General features: G+C 45.2%; 1 protein-coding gene across 1 annotated transcript; it reads right to left on the bottom strand.

Annotated features, from left to right (window-relative positions):
• Positions 1–562: 562 nt before the first annotated feature.
• Positions 563–2,551, bottom strand: LOC134444967 (NLR family CARD domain-containing protein 3-like). Its single transcript, XM_063194133.1, has one exon. The coding sequence runs from the start codon at positions 2,549–2,551 to the stop codon at positions 563–565; it is 1,989 nt and encodes a 662-aa protein (XP_063050203.1).
• Between the last annotated feature and the right edge of the window lie 12,630 nt (positions 2,552–15,181).

Here is a 15,181-nt window from a genome sequence, read left to right as displayed (position 1 = left end):
TTGAAAAGATTTCAACTTCAAATTGTCGCGCTCGTCGCGCAAATCGCTCTAGTCTCCAGAATCGCTTTTGTCTCTCGACTCAATACAAAGTCAATTACTTCCGTCGCTCGACTCGCTCAGATCGCCGCTGGTGTATCTCTGCGGTTAGGGGGGAGCAGTGATGTGTAGAGTGAATATATTCTACCTGAACTCCCAGGGCTTGCAGTCTGGATGGCACCCAGCTGAAGATGACACATGCAGTGATGATGATCTGTCCTGCCAGTGATGATGATCTGTCCTGGCCCCCCAGCGTCAGTTGTGTGAGACGTGAGGAGTGTGAGGTCAGGGCAGAGGCCAGGTAGGAAAGGCTCCTCTCTGACAGGGGACATCTATCCAGCCTTTGAGAGACATCGGGATACAGTAAGTCAACCTACACGTCAACACTCAACACTCAACACACACCTCAACAACAACAACACACACACGCACGCACGCATGCACACACACACACAGACACACACACACACACACACACACACACACACACACACACACACACACACACACACACACACACACACACTCACTGTGCTGAGGTGGATGATGTGAACACATCAGTCAGCTTCTGAAGAATGTCATCTGGGATGAGGAGTTCAGTCTGGTCCATCTCAGGTGTCTTTATGTACGTCTGCAGGTTAAACCCCTCCAGATACTCTTCTGACGTCTCAAACCTAAACTCCCTAGTCTCCCACTGTCCTGGTAAGAGCATCACTACGGAAAGAGTTCCTGAGGTCCTGTCAATGTGCTCCACTACAGTATGCTGATTCAGCTCATTCAGACAGTAAAACAGGTTGATCTGTCTGTCTGACCCACTCTGATATCTGCTACTGCCACTATTAGAAAAATCCCTGATGTTGCGTTTGACTAATTGCACTGTTGGCTCCGAGCTCTGTGATTGGCTGTTGTTCTGTGGCATTAGATGCCTTAAGAGGTTCTGATTGGACTCCAGGGAGAGGCCCAGAAGGAAGCGGAGGAAAAGGTCCAGGTGTCCATTCCTACTCTGTAAAGCCAGATCCACTGCAGTCTTGTGTAGGTCTTGAAGTGTTGCTGCTCTGAACAGACCAGAGAGCTGAGACAATAGCTGTTGGTCAGACATGTTTCTCTCGCTGTTGATGAAGCAGAGGAACACATATAATGCTGCAAGGAACTCCTGAATGCTCAGATGTACAAAGCTGAACACCTTCGCCTGGTACAGCCCGGCCTCCTCTCTGAAGATCTGAGTGCACACTCCTGAGTACACTGATGCTTCTGTGACATCAATGCCACATTCCCTCAGGTCTTCATCATAGAAGATCAAATTTCCCTTCTGCAGCTGCTTGAATGCCAGTTTCCCCAGTTTCAAAATCATTCCTTCATCTCTTCCTTCATGCTCTGTGTACTTGGTGTTTTTATTTGTAACCTGAATGATCAGGAAGTGTGTGTACATCTGTGTAAGAGTCCTTGGCATTTCTACCCTCCCTGATTCATATGATGTGTTCTCTACTACTGTAGCTGAAATCCAGCTGAAGACTGGAATGTGGCACATGATGTAGAGGCTCCTGGATGACTTCAGGTGGGCAATGATTCTGCTGACCAGGCTCTCATCACTGAGTTTCTTCCTGAAATACTCTTCCTTCTGTGGGTCGTTAAATCCCCTTATTTCTGTCACCTGTTTCACACGCTTAGGAGGAATCAGACCAGCTGCTGCTGGTCGGGTGGTGATCCAGCGAAGAGCAGATGGAAGCAGATTGCCCTGAAGGAGGTTTGTTAGCAGCACGTCAACCGGGACTGACTTTGTCACATCACAGCACTCTGGGTTTGAGGAGAAGTTAAGGGGAAGTCGACATTCATCCAGACCATCAAAGATGAACATGAGTTTTTTCTCTGAACTGGTGAGGACTCTTGGATCCTTTACCTCTGAGAAAAAGTGCTTCACAAGATCCACCAGACTGATGGTTTTCTCCTTCATCAGATTTAACTCACGAAAAGGAAGTGGAAATATGAAGTCCACATCCTGATTGGATGTTCCTTCAGCCCAGTCCAGAATGAGCTTCTGCACAGAGACTGTTTTTCCAATGCCTGCTACTCCCTTTGTCAGCACAATTCCCATAGGTTTGACTTGTTTAGATGAGGGCTTGACTTTTTTCGATGAGGGCTTAACTTGTTTAGATAAGCGTTCAAAGATGTCACTGCATTTGATTGGCCTGTTCTTGGCTGCTGCATCCTTTATCTGTCTGACCTCATGTTCTTCATCTTCTCCCTCTAGATCATCAGAGTCCTCATCTTCCTCTAGAGCATAAACATTATCATCTTCCTCTAGATCATCAGAATCCTCGTCTTCGCCTACTTCTCTCCAGGATGCTCTCTCTATCTGTCTGACCTCGTGTTCTTGGTTGACCTCTCCTCTTCCCCCCTGTGTGATGTAGAGGTCTGTGTAGATCTCTCTGAGCAGTGTGGGGATTCCCTGAAGTGTGAGTCCCTCCATCAGACACTGAGACGTCTTCAGCAGGCGAGATTTGTGGGCCTGTTGCATTCCTATTTGATCGCCATGGAAACTACACAACAAACAACAATTCATTTTGATGTATTATATATTGTTATATATTGTCACCCCCCCCCACACACACACACACACATACAAACAAAGAGAGAGAGACACACACACACACACACACACACACACACACACACACACTGTAAATACACTCAAAACACAGCATTACGTACAGTATGTACAGTGTGTCAGCATCATTTTAAAGACCATGTAACACATACCTATTTAGTGTGGGGTTTCCTTGAAGTGTGAGTCTCTCCATCAGACACTTCATCAGAGACTTCGACAGCTGATGGGATTTGTGGGCCTGCTTTATCGCCTTACTTGGTAGACCAGGGCTACCGTTCTCGAAACCTTCGTTGCTAACTAAGGTAGCAACTAACGACCCAGCTGCGACAAAACTGTTTCTGGAACACTTCGTTCGGACTTACAAAGTCCCAATGTTTACAAGTAATGTAGTTAGTCGTTCGTCCGATGTTGGTGCGAACGACGCAGGTGTTCCTGCAAAACGAAGTAGGGGCTGTTCGTTAGTACTACTGTCGGAATTGGAACGACTAGCATGGTTAGCTAGTTCACCTTTGTTTTGGGAAGCACGTCACTCTTGCTCGTGGTTTGGGGCGGGTTCAGGCAGAGTTCAAGCAACATCGATCGATTACTGCCACCAAGTGCACAAGCCTCCGACCCATACTACACCAAATGTCTAGTCATGTTACGAACAGGGCTGAAAAAAAAACCCACCAACACAATATTCAAATAGGGGATAAAAATATTGTCCAAATATAGTAGGAAATTATATGTTCCACTATGGTGCTTCACGAGCTCCGATCAATCAAAGCTGCGCCAAAAAAAGAACCGTTTGATTACCATCGGGATTTGAACCCACACCAAAAGCAGCATCTCGCATGAATGCAGATTATTTAATTGCTCACATATCTCCACACATAACAAAGCCAATAGCACATTTTGATTAAACTCCAACAAGCATAGGCTACATGGAAATACATGTAGCCTATAAGTTGCCATTGCGAAATGCGCTGTTCACTATTATTTTTTAAAAGGCACCAGTGTGCGGTGATCCTTCTTGTAGGCCTATTCCTTGCATTGTAGGCTATGCCTTAGTCCACAAGAACTCCAAACTACATCGTAGGCTACAACAAGTTCAAAGAATGGACAATATGCAACTGCCCTAGTATGTTGAAATAGTGCGTAATGGAAAGGCACTCGGAAAGGCGAGCGTGATGACAAGAATAGGACACTTCTTCGCGTTAGTAGGTCTTATAGTATTCATATTCTTCTTTTCATTTCAATTCTACTATTGTAGGCTAATACAAGTCTGTCACAAGCAGCCGGCCAATAGGCTACTGTTAAAGCAAATGTTGTTTCAGCAGTGAGCACACTCCAAATAGCGCCATGGCCCATGGCGCACGAAGTGCAGTGCAGTCAGGGGGATCAGAAAACAACACAGCGCATCGTGTCATTCTTTCTCTATCTGTGTGAATTGGGCCATCGTTTTGTGTTTTTCTAAAATACAGGTGAAAAGCAATTTGACTTGCCCTTAATGTGACTGCGTGCGTGGCTACGAGGCAAAGACTCTCGGATGCCAGAGCTCCACAAGCGCGCCCAACAGCACGCGTGGATCGGCCACTTTACGCACACACACAGAGGTTGGATAAACAGTTGCGCAGAGGAATAGGCACCTGCGTTTAATGTAGGCCTATCTTACTGAGGGAATCGAAATCTTGTCACACTGAAAATGCCTTCGCGCTTACCATTCACCGCCCATTGCTCTTCATTGATGGTGATGTGTAGACCGACATTTGGTTATTGCATTTAATGGGGTGGATTTTGGGGATATGATTGTGTTAACAGGTCTTTTCCGACCTTGAAGGACTTTGAATGTGCCATGTTTACAGACATTAACGGCCCCTTCCATAGGTCCCTTCCTGCGGGTCTTTATGTACAACGGCAATAATGGCAGTTCCACCCGCTTACGTTGCGCGTAAAGAAGCGTGCAGACTGGAAAATTAAATAAACATTCTGATATGTTTTATTAATTCTCAAGCGTAATTTCAGTTATCATTTCAAGCAGCATTTAACTGCAATCTGCCTGGCCATGACCTGTTGAAAGTGTTGCGTTGCCCATGAGCGTGAGAATGACTTCGCTTGCCGTTCTGGAAAAAAGATGTGATGGGTGGTTATTATATAGTCTAGGGCTATATTCACCGGGGATTGAACTCACGCCTCCGATAAGGAAACGGCAAACGTGTATGAAATTCCGACATTCTAACCACTCACCCACCAACCGTGCTTCCATATTAGTGGTAGGCTATAGCATACAATATTAAACATTATATGCAAAACCTACAAATAATACATGGTGGATTGTAATGTCGCATTTGGTAACTGCAGTTGAAGAGGGGTGAAGTCGGGGACATGATTGTGTTGACAAAGATTTGTGGACTTTGATAGATGTATAGCCTGAATTTGACAGGCACTGTGTGGTACAGCGTCACTGCTTTGCGACAAATGCACCCGAGCTGAGGCGAGACACTCCGAGCATTTCCGACAACTTCATCGTGCGTCTGAACTTACTTGGTTGGAATTTCATCGGACTTACTTCGTACCTACATCGGACTTTGTTGGTTTGAGGCTTTCGAGAAATCATCGTTGTTGGTTAGTTGTTGTGTCGGACTTCGTTAGTACTTACTTGGTCCGAAGGCTAATTTTGGTCGGATTCGAGAAATCCACCCCAGAATGGAATCTGTGCATGACAAACCACAAAGTATGTAATGTGTTGTTACTTGACCCACACACAAACATACACACAAAACACATTATTACGTTTGTCACTATCATTGCACACACACACACGCACACGCGCACACACACACGCACACACACACACACACACACACACACACACACGTGCACACACGCACACGCACACACGCACACACGCACACACGCACACACACACACACACACGCACACATACTAGGCTTGGGCGATGTCCCCCTAATTGGCAGCTGACGATGTTTACAGTGAGACGATGCTATGGACGATGACTGGCGAAGTCTCTTAAATCTGTTACGTCTGAGAAAAAGTGTGGGGGTGGGGCTGTTAATATTATTTTAATTAATATTAATTATTATTATTATTATTATTATTATTATTATTATTATTATTATGCAGTTCTTTTTTTCAGCTAAGCTATTATTTTAATATATTTGCTTTAAGAGTAATTCAAATATATTAAAAGTTTTAAAATAAAAAATGTTTAAACCTCCTCCAGCTGCGCTACTCTGCAACAGAGCAACATCTCTGCTCTGTCTGTAAGAGCGACTCAATCCATTTGTGTGTGCCTGTAGGGCCCTCCTGCAGGTGGCAAGGGTAGGGGCCCTATTATGACCTTGGCAGGTGGTATGGGGGCCCTATCTATTCATCCTGGGGCAATGGGAATAATTGTTCTACCAATGTGAATGACTTGGGTAACTTGACTTGGGCAAGAAGAAGCAGTTTATTTACATCTGTTAAGAGTTTTTTCTCTCTCTCTCTTCAAAGACAATGACCATGTGTCAAAAACTTCATCCTTAGACATCAGTGTCTGAGATATTCTTATTATCACACAATGGTTGTAGCCTTAAAATTAAGCTATGCGGAACAATTTGAGCAATTATTAACCAGGAGCTTTATTTGATGTTATCTGATATTTATAGAAAGCTGCTGCAGCCTATAACGTCCTAAAACAATCTTTTAATTCATACATTTGATTTAACCAATGCCTCCTAATGTAGAAATGAAACTCTTATAGATTGATCTCATTTTACATCAATTATATTGCCTTATGGCCAGTAGTAGGGCTGGGCAATATGACGATATATATCGTTATGATATAAAAGTATATATCGTGATCTTTCTCCTATATCGTTTATCGTGATAGTATTTCAATACAGTTGAATATCATTTAATTACATTTCATGTTGTCACAATACACACTATAAGTTAATGTAACTGTAAAAATAAGAATTAAAGGACCCATTTTAAAGAAAGGTTGTTTTGCGACATGAAAAATAAAGAGCAAATAAAGAGAATAACTGAAAACGTATGTAATTGTGCTATATCGTGATATATATTGTTATCGTGATATAAAGTAATCCATATTGTGATATTGTTTTTTTCCATATCGCCCAGCCCTATCAATTATATTGCCTTATGGCCAGTAGTGTGTAAGATTTGAATTGGTGATGAATCCAGTAGTGGTTCTATACTAGGGCTGTCCCGACTATTCGACGTAATCGATTAGGTCGATTGCGTAAATAAGTCGGCGTGTTCAACATACTGTCGATTATGTGATTTGCGCAAAAAAAAGAAAAGAAAAAAGAAAAGTGATTTGCGCGAGCCGCGAGGTAGACATGCTAAACAGAAGCGGAGAAAATGGCAGGGGCTGAACGTCCGAGGTTGTCAGTGTCAGACAAAGATGAAGGTAGCAGTAGCACCACTTATCAGCCCAATAAAAAAAAATGATTTGCGCGAGGTGAAACAGAAGCGGAGAAAAGGGCAGAGGCTGAACGTCCGAAGGTGTCAGTGTCAGACGAAGATGAAAGTAACAGCATCACTAATCAGCCCAATAAACGGACAAAGACATAAGTGTGGCGATATGTTAAAGACAAGGCACAAGACTTGGTCGTGTTTCTCTAGGAGACTGACTTACAGTATATGAAGGGAAGGTTTTTCAGATCGAGACGCGGGGTAAATATTTCATGCTGCTTTGTATACTGTCGCTGTGCTGGCGGCGTGCATAGCAACGACAGGGAGATAAAGCAATGATTCGTAATAGACACAATATTCAACACCTTGAGGATGACAGTGGTCGGGGTGTTTGTAGAAGAGCTTGTATACAAAGTAAAAAAGTAAATGAAGACAAAAGAAGTGTGCATAAGATGTGGAGTGAGAGGAATGCGGGCCTGATTCAGACCAGTCTTGTGTCCCTTCTTCACGGTGCACAAAGTGCACCTCACACTATTCAATAGGCTACCGTTTGTGCCGACTGCAGGTCTCAATAAATAGTGATACTATTCTAATAATATAATAATACTCATAATTATGTCATACAATTACGGACTGGGTCTTTATTAGCAACAGAAGGGGGACAGGGACCAGCTGGGTTTTGGTGCGTCAACAGAAATGCGTGGACAGAGTAGCCAAGTCCTTTTCTCTTAAGCCTTGGCTACTCATAAAATTTCTGGTAGCCTTTACCCTAATAGTGGCCCATATTTTTTTTTCCACTTTCCTATTATAACTTACGTAGGTCTCTTTATACTTTGTATATCAGTAGGCTAAATGTAGGCTAATACTTGATTTGAACTGAAACAAATAGATATTATATTAGGCCTGTATTTATTAGGCCTATAGTCTGTGACTAATTTATAAAATGTCCCTTTTTTAGACATCATTGTCCTAATAGGCCCTAGGTGCACTCTGCTTTATTTGTTCCTTATTTTTCAGGTCAAGATTAAGTTGCATATCACAGCTTTTCCTTCCAAAAAAAGAAGAAGAAGAATTGTGACTATTCGAAAAAAAAAATAGTTGATAGAATAATCGGGAGGAAATTAATTGTTAGGGACAGCCCTATTCTATACCATGTTCTGAATGCCACGGTCATGGTGTTGAAGTGGGCGGGGCACAGTTCTGTGACCAGGTCACCTCTGTCATGGGCAAGGTTGGGAGGGTGGGGCAGTTCTATGAGCATGGAGAAGAGCAGAAGTTAACCAAAGATGATAAACAAGGAGGAGACAGTTTGTGAGGAGGTACAAAGACCAAAGAAGTGCCCTACCCCTTCATCCTCCTCCATGACTGATGGACCCTCAACATGGAGATTGGACGCCACTGCAATACTTTCTCTGTGTGGCACTGCAAGCTGGATCTGTCCTGACATAAGCAATGATTGAATTGCCATTGTGGCACTAGCTCTGACACAATGACAATAACTCAGAGTGCTTTACTTTGGATGAAAATGTAAATGAAGTTAACATTGAAAACTAATATGACTGAAAGTAGTAGAAAGTAAAAGAAAACTGTGAAAATCTGTTGGTAGTTATGAGATTTATCAGCATGCGAGACTATTACAAGGTCTACAAAAATATTTGTCATTCACCATGTCCAGGATTAAAGTTTAGAATAAAAATGAAAAAGAATTGTATAACTATTGAAATAATGTGCAGTGCATTGTTCTTGTTATGCTGCATCAAATAATTTTTTAAAAAGTATTTTGTTTTCCTTAGAAGGCGTTTCATGTTTGACTTGCCACTTCACTCACAATAAATAAATAAAATAAATTAACATCTTAGACAGGTACTGTTTGTTATGGACCAATGACACAGACAGGATGACAGGATGATGCAAGTGGTAGGGTAGTAAAGTTCTGCAAAAATCTCCTTTTGACCAAAATTATTAGGGGGGACTCACAATTGCTCTTTGTCCAGGGTCTCAGATTTCCTAAAACCGCCACTGGTGTTTGGCACACCCTAGGAAATTTAGTTTTCCCCCGTTTTCCAAAACCCCCAAAATCGGACTTGGGCTGTTTTGGTAGCAAGGCGACGACATACAGATTTATGACTCTGGTGACTGTTGTGATTGATCAATGACCCTGGCAGAAAGCAGGGTGATGCAGCTGTGGTAGAGGAGTAAGTTTATGTAAAAATCTCATTTCGACCAAATTCGACCTTACCCTAGTAACAGAGAACATAAAGAGAACGTTTGACTTTTGGTTCTCTAAAGGTTGGGGTTATTACCAAACCAAAATCTACCACTTACAAACGTTCCCTTTGGTTACAGTAAAAACCAAGCAGCCATTGGTTCCTGTTTGGTTCTGGATACGTTTTGGATACGTCATTTTTGGTTCTGTTTCGGTTATATGTGTGGTTCCCATTCCATTCCCTCGCCGTTCTCTCACCGTACCTTTATTGCTTTTTAAGTTTGTTCCCTCATCGTTCTCATATGGTTCCCATAACATTGATGGTTACATTATAGGTCTGGTCACGTCTGGTTCCGTAGACATGCTCCTGATGTTCCCCTAACTTTGTTTATACTGTGTTGTTCAGAGCATAAGCAATTATGACTGTCCACCCGATTAAATCATATACGTCTACATATAAGTAACATTATTTCCTCCAGATTTAATCATGTACACAATCTTTTTTTTAATTTATTCCATTTCATTCATTTAACTCAACTTGGTTGGGTTGATATGTAGCCTGCGTTAGTTCTGCCAGGGAGACTCAGAGCACCTGTGCATTTCCCAGAGCCAATCAGCGGCTGCCATCGCCTTTATAGCGACGTGTCTAAACTCTCCTTTCTTGCTGGCTTTAGGCATGGCCGGTCCGAAATCTGCGCGCGCCAAAACTTAGTTTACTGCAGTTAAATGTTTCTTTCTCGTAGTTTCAGGAGCATTATCGTGCTGTTACATCTCCCACCTCTCCACTCACGCCCTTAATAGAAGGCTCCCGTACGTTTCACTTGTCCTCGAGGCTACTTTCATTTCGATTCTGTTTTAGGATCTCGCCATGTCTGGGCAGCTGGCTTCGGCGTCTTTATTACACTTTAGGGGTTTTGCTGGTGCTACGTTTTTCTCTCTATCACTAAGCGCTCTGTCATACTATCACGTCGACTTCTGGTTCGGACGCCCGCAGGGATAGTAGTTTTAGGAAGGTTGGCAGCGCTGCTTTCTGTGGTCACATGTGCGTAAGTAAGCGAGGCTTGCCTCTCATCGTAGCTTAAAATTTATTGCTTTCATCAACCTTGGCTATAGGTTCTCAGTTTATAGTCACGCGTTTACTTTCTTCTTCTTTGTCTCGTTTCCCGTTGCCGCTGTTTTTTCTCCCCTCTGACTGCTTAAGTTAAATTGTGGAGTGCTCCCTGTAACGACTTACTAGTCGCGTTGCGTCCTCCTTGCCGACCTAGAAATATTCATAACTGACTCTTATGGTTGTCGTTTGACTGATCGCTCGTGCACTGGTCTGTAGCCTTCGTGGCGTGGTGGCAATGTGTCATGCGTCACGGTGCGTTATGTGTAGCTACTAGAGTCGACGTTCGCCCTCTATTTTAGTCATGCAATTCACTCACGGGGTTCTCGTTCCTAAGAATCGGCTCGTCATCTCTATGGGAGCGGCTCATTGTTGACCTGCTACATTCTGTGTAATCCGTGTAGGCCTACTTATCTGTTTCCGGTGAGGTTGCCCACGCGGGGTCTTTGGAGTAGTGCTGGTGGAGTTATTCGCTGGCGCAGTGGCATTAGACCTACCCGATTAATGATGCGAACCAACTGGCTATATCTTCAGAATGATTTTATTTATTGCAGACATGATCTTAGTGTATGGTCGGATTTTCCTCCTAGTTTTTATTTTCAGCTATTTATTGTCTTGATTTTGATTTATTGCCTATTTTAGTTTGGCGATACTGTATTTCATGTTAATTCTTGTGCTTTCGCGTTTTTCTGTTGCCTTCACATCATATCGCGGCGTTGGGCCTTCATGGCCCTCGGTCCTCCTATTTAGACCTGGCTGCTGGCTCTTTGGTCAACTGCCTTCTTTGTTTATTCTTGAAAATACTTTTGCATAACTAGAGGTTTATATCTATCATTTTCAGATGTGGGTATTCTGGCTCCTAGGTAACTTACTTTAAATGTCCATAGCGTGGCTATAGCACTCTCTGCTTTTCGCTCACGATTTAGAGTTGTTGTGCCGTGGTTTCGCATGCCAGCACCCACGTTTCTCTCTCTCCGTGTGGCATGCTAATTAGCTCTGCCCATTGCCGGGACTCAGTATGCTTCCGCGCAGTAGCCTAATCTGTGGGATTAACCACACATTAAAAGATGTGTTGATAATGGCCATGTCCTTTCGTTCTAGGTTCACTACTGGCGATTGCACGCTGCATCTTCCGAGTACTCAGCTGTCAGACTTATCGCATCCACGTTTGCAGCTGGAGCCCTTTCCACCAACGATGCATAGTATCGTATCTGTCCCTCTCTTTCCTCCGTCTCATAGGTTAATTCAATCAGCACTGCGCCGCTGCCTGGAGACCCGCGCGACTCCGCTTTTAACTGCTGGTGGTGCATGGCTTCCCGTGGCTCACTTAGTGGTTGCCATGCAAATGGGCCCGGGATTCTTTTGGGGGTATCAACAGGCCGTACAAAGCATTAACTAGCTACACCCTCGTCTACAATTTAAGGGCGCACCTATATAAGTGCATTTTATTTCAAATTATTGCAATTGCTTAACATATGATCGCTTTTTCTTTCACGTGCCAAGCATGACTCTACTACTCCTCGTACAGTGAGTCATCCATCTGAAGTAGTAGGACGAAATTGATGAATTGACTATCTTTGATATGAGTATCCAACCCTTTAACCATGCACAAGTTCCAGTTAACCTCTCTGCTCTCGTAGGCATGCCCAGGCCCTCTACCGCACCAACGAGTCAACCGTTGCAATTTGTTCTCGCTGCTAATTTCACCCGTTCTCTGTTATCTCGTTGCTGTCTCATTCTCCTCTCTGTGTACATGCTGCATTCCAGTACAGTTAGCAAACCACAACGTCTGCCTAGTCGTGGCAAGGAAGGGAATGCTCGCCTAGCTATGGCAAACTGTCATTGTCGCTGACTGTAAACTCTATCTTTCCGTTCCAGGTGCTCAGATGGTCATGCTCGTCCACACGTTGGGGCCCATCGCTACCCATGTGCGTTTCCTTCCGACGTATTTCCTTATTTATCACAGGTCAAAGGCCTGGTGCACTCTCAACACGTCATCAGAAGGCCTACAGGACGTCATTTGGGATCCGGTTTTATGCCAGTGACCCTGGTTACCCTAATTAATTTTCACTCATCTCTATTCTCCTCCCATAAGGTAGAACATCTAAGTCCGATACTTTCGGGACTGGCGTCATGGTTACTGTTGCACATCACTGTGCCTCTTTCGGTCCTCATGCTCTATACTGCACTATTTTTCCCCTTGATTCAACACTTCTCAGTCCTCACCACCCACCGGCAGGTGCATGTTTCTGGTCTTTAACTCCAAGACCTGAAATTCCAATACGCCTTCAATTCGTATGATGTTAGGCATTCAATTCTGTGCGCGCAGCAGGGATCCAGGTCACCAAGGTAATCTCTGCACCTCTATTTACCTCTTAAAAGTCATAGCCTAATCCATGCCCAACGCGACTGACTCACGCTACCCATCACCCTCGGTATCTTGCACACGCTCATCATATCACTGCGGTGGCCCGTTTTCTCCCTGCCGATGTCCTAAAGCTCAAGCTCACTCCGTAACGGCCTATAAGGTATCCTCCCTCACAGGTGTTGGTGTTGGCTCTCGTCCCGGTAACCATTCATGCGCGCACGTTGCGCCATTTAGCCCTCATTACGCACTACTCTCTAGCAGTCGATAAGGTAACCCCCCCCCCGTCACGTAGAGGTTGGTTTTGGCTCCCGGCACGGTAACCGTTCACACGCGCTCGCCGCGCCACTTAGCGCTTATCACGCACCTTTCTCTGTGAGAGCATGTCCCTGCCTTATTTTCTTTCTGTTTACATGTTTGTCAATGTCCCTACATGTTTATGCCCACGTGAGGCAAGTCACTGCTAACTTAGTGCACGCGCACGCAGCGCCGATTAGATTAGTCTGTCTATGCTCCCCATGAGAGCGCCTGTCTGCCTTGTTCGTTACTTTCCTCCTGTGTCGTATGTCAATGTCCCTACATGTTTATGCCCACGTGAGGCAAGTCACTGCTGCTTAGTGCACGCGCACGCAGCGCCGATTAGAGTTTATCTGTCATTGCTCCACGTGAGAGCGCCTGTCTGCCTTGTTCGTCCTGTGTCGTATGTCAACGTCCCTACATGTTTATGCCCACGTGAGGCAAGTCACTGCTACCTTAGTGCACGCGCATGCAGCGCCGATTAGAGTTAGTCTGTCAATGCTCCCCATGGGAGCGCCTGTCTGCCTTGTTCGTTACTTTCCTCCTGTGTCGTATGTCAATGTCCCTACATGTTTATGCCCACGTGAGGCAAGTCACTGCTAACTTAGTGCACGCGCATGCAGCGCCGATTAGAGTTAGTCTGTCAATGCTCCCCATCGGAGAGCCTGTCTGCCTTGTTCGTTAATTTCCTCCCGTGTCGTATGTCAATGTCCCTACATGTTTATGCCCACGTGAGGCAAGTCACTGCTGCCTTGTGCATGCGCACGCAGCGCCGATTAGAGTTTATCTGTCATTGCTCCACGTGAGAGCGCCTGTCTGCCTTGTTCGTCCTGTGTCGTATGTCTACGTCCCTACATGTTTATGCCCACGTGAGGCAAGTCACTGCTACCTTAGTGCACGCGCATGCAGCGCCGATTAGAGTTAGTCTGTCAATGCTCCCCATGGGAGCGCCTGTCTGCCTTGTTCGTTACTTTCCTCCTGTGTCGTATGTCAATGTCCCTACATGTTTATGCCCACGTGAGGCAAGTCACTGCTAACTTAGTGCACGCGCATGCAGCGCCGATTAGAGTTAGTCTGTCAATGCTCCCCATGGGAGCGCCTGTCTGCCTTGTTCGTTACTTTCCTCCTGTGTCGTATGTCAACGTCCCTACATGTTTATGCCCACGTGTGGCAAGTCACTGCTGTCTTGTGCATGCGCACGCAGCGCCGATTGGAGTTAAGCTGTCAATGCTCCCCGTGAGAGCGCCTGTCTGCCTTGTTCGTTATTTTCCCCTGTGTTGTACGTCAAATTCCCTAAATGTTTTACTGCCCACGTGAGGCCAGTCACTGCTACCTTGGTGGGCACGCGCACTCTGCGCCGACTAGAATTTCTCTGCACAGCTCTCGTGAGAGCGCCCCTCTGCTCTGTCAGCCGTTTCCTGTTCTGTAAACCTGTGTCCTGTCTTTTCCTGCCCCCGTGCGGTGCATTCGAGTAATCGCTCCTCATAACGGAGCCCGAGACTCTGCACTCTGTTTCAGCGCTCTACGAGAGTGCCACGTATTGCCTGCACTCCGCTAAACTCTGTCTGTCTGCTGCTGTCCGCCTGTCTGCCTTGTTCGTTATTTTCTTTCTGCTCTACAGGTCTGTCTATCTATTTCTCTGCCCCTGAGGGGCTCAATCACTGCTTCTTAGTAGACACGCACACGCTGCGCCGATTAGAGTCTCTCCCTGCCCCCGTGTGGCGCATTCGTGTAAATGCTCCTTATAACGGAGCCCGCGCCTTGCTGGTGCGTTACTAGCTCAGGCTCATGCGGCCCAGCTGTAGCATTATATGCCACAATCGGGTGCTTCTTTACAATTCACAAGCACTCAAAGCGGTACCTACTAGTTATGGCCGAAAGTACTCTATTTCACGTTTTCGAAATGTGGCCATGCAAATTCTTATCGAATAGCCTGTGCCACTCTCCGTGAGGGCCCTTGCTTCGTGTTTACATGTACTGCCCTCCGTGAGGGCGCCCTGTATAAGTGCATAAGTGCCCTGCATAAGTGCCCAAGCTGCAACCACTGGTGGTGGTGTAGGGGATTTCCATGCCCACTTCTTCATGTGGCCGCAGGGGCCTGCCTGTTCCTGCCCATGGTTTTTGCAGTGTTTCATGTTTGTCTCA

This window comes from Engraulis encrasicolus, unplaced genomic scaffold (assembly GCF_034702125.1).
Source record: "Engraulis encrasicolus isolate BLACKSEA-1 unplaced genomic scaffold, IST_EnEncr_1.0 scaffold_89_np1212, whole genome shotgun sequence".
NCBI lineage: Eukaryota > Metazoa > Chordata > Actinopteri > Clupeiformes > Engraulidae > Engraulis > Engraulis encrasicolus.
The sequence above is the reverse complement of the archived record's forward strand: the minus strand, read 5'-3'. Positions and strand labels throughout refer to the sequence as shown.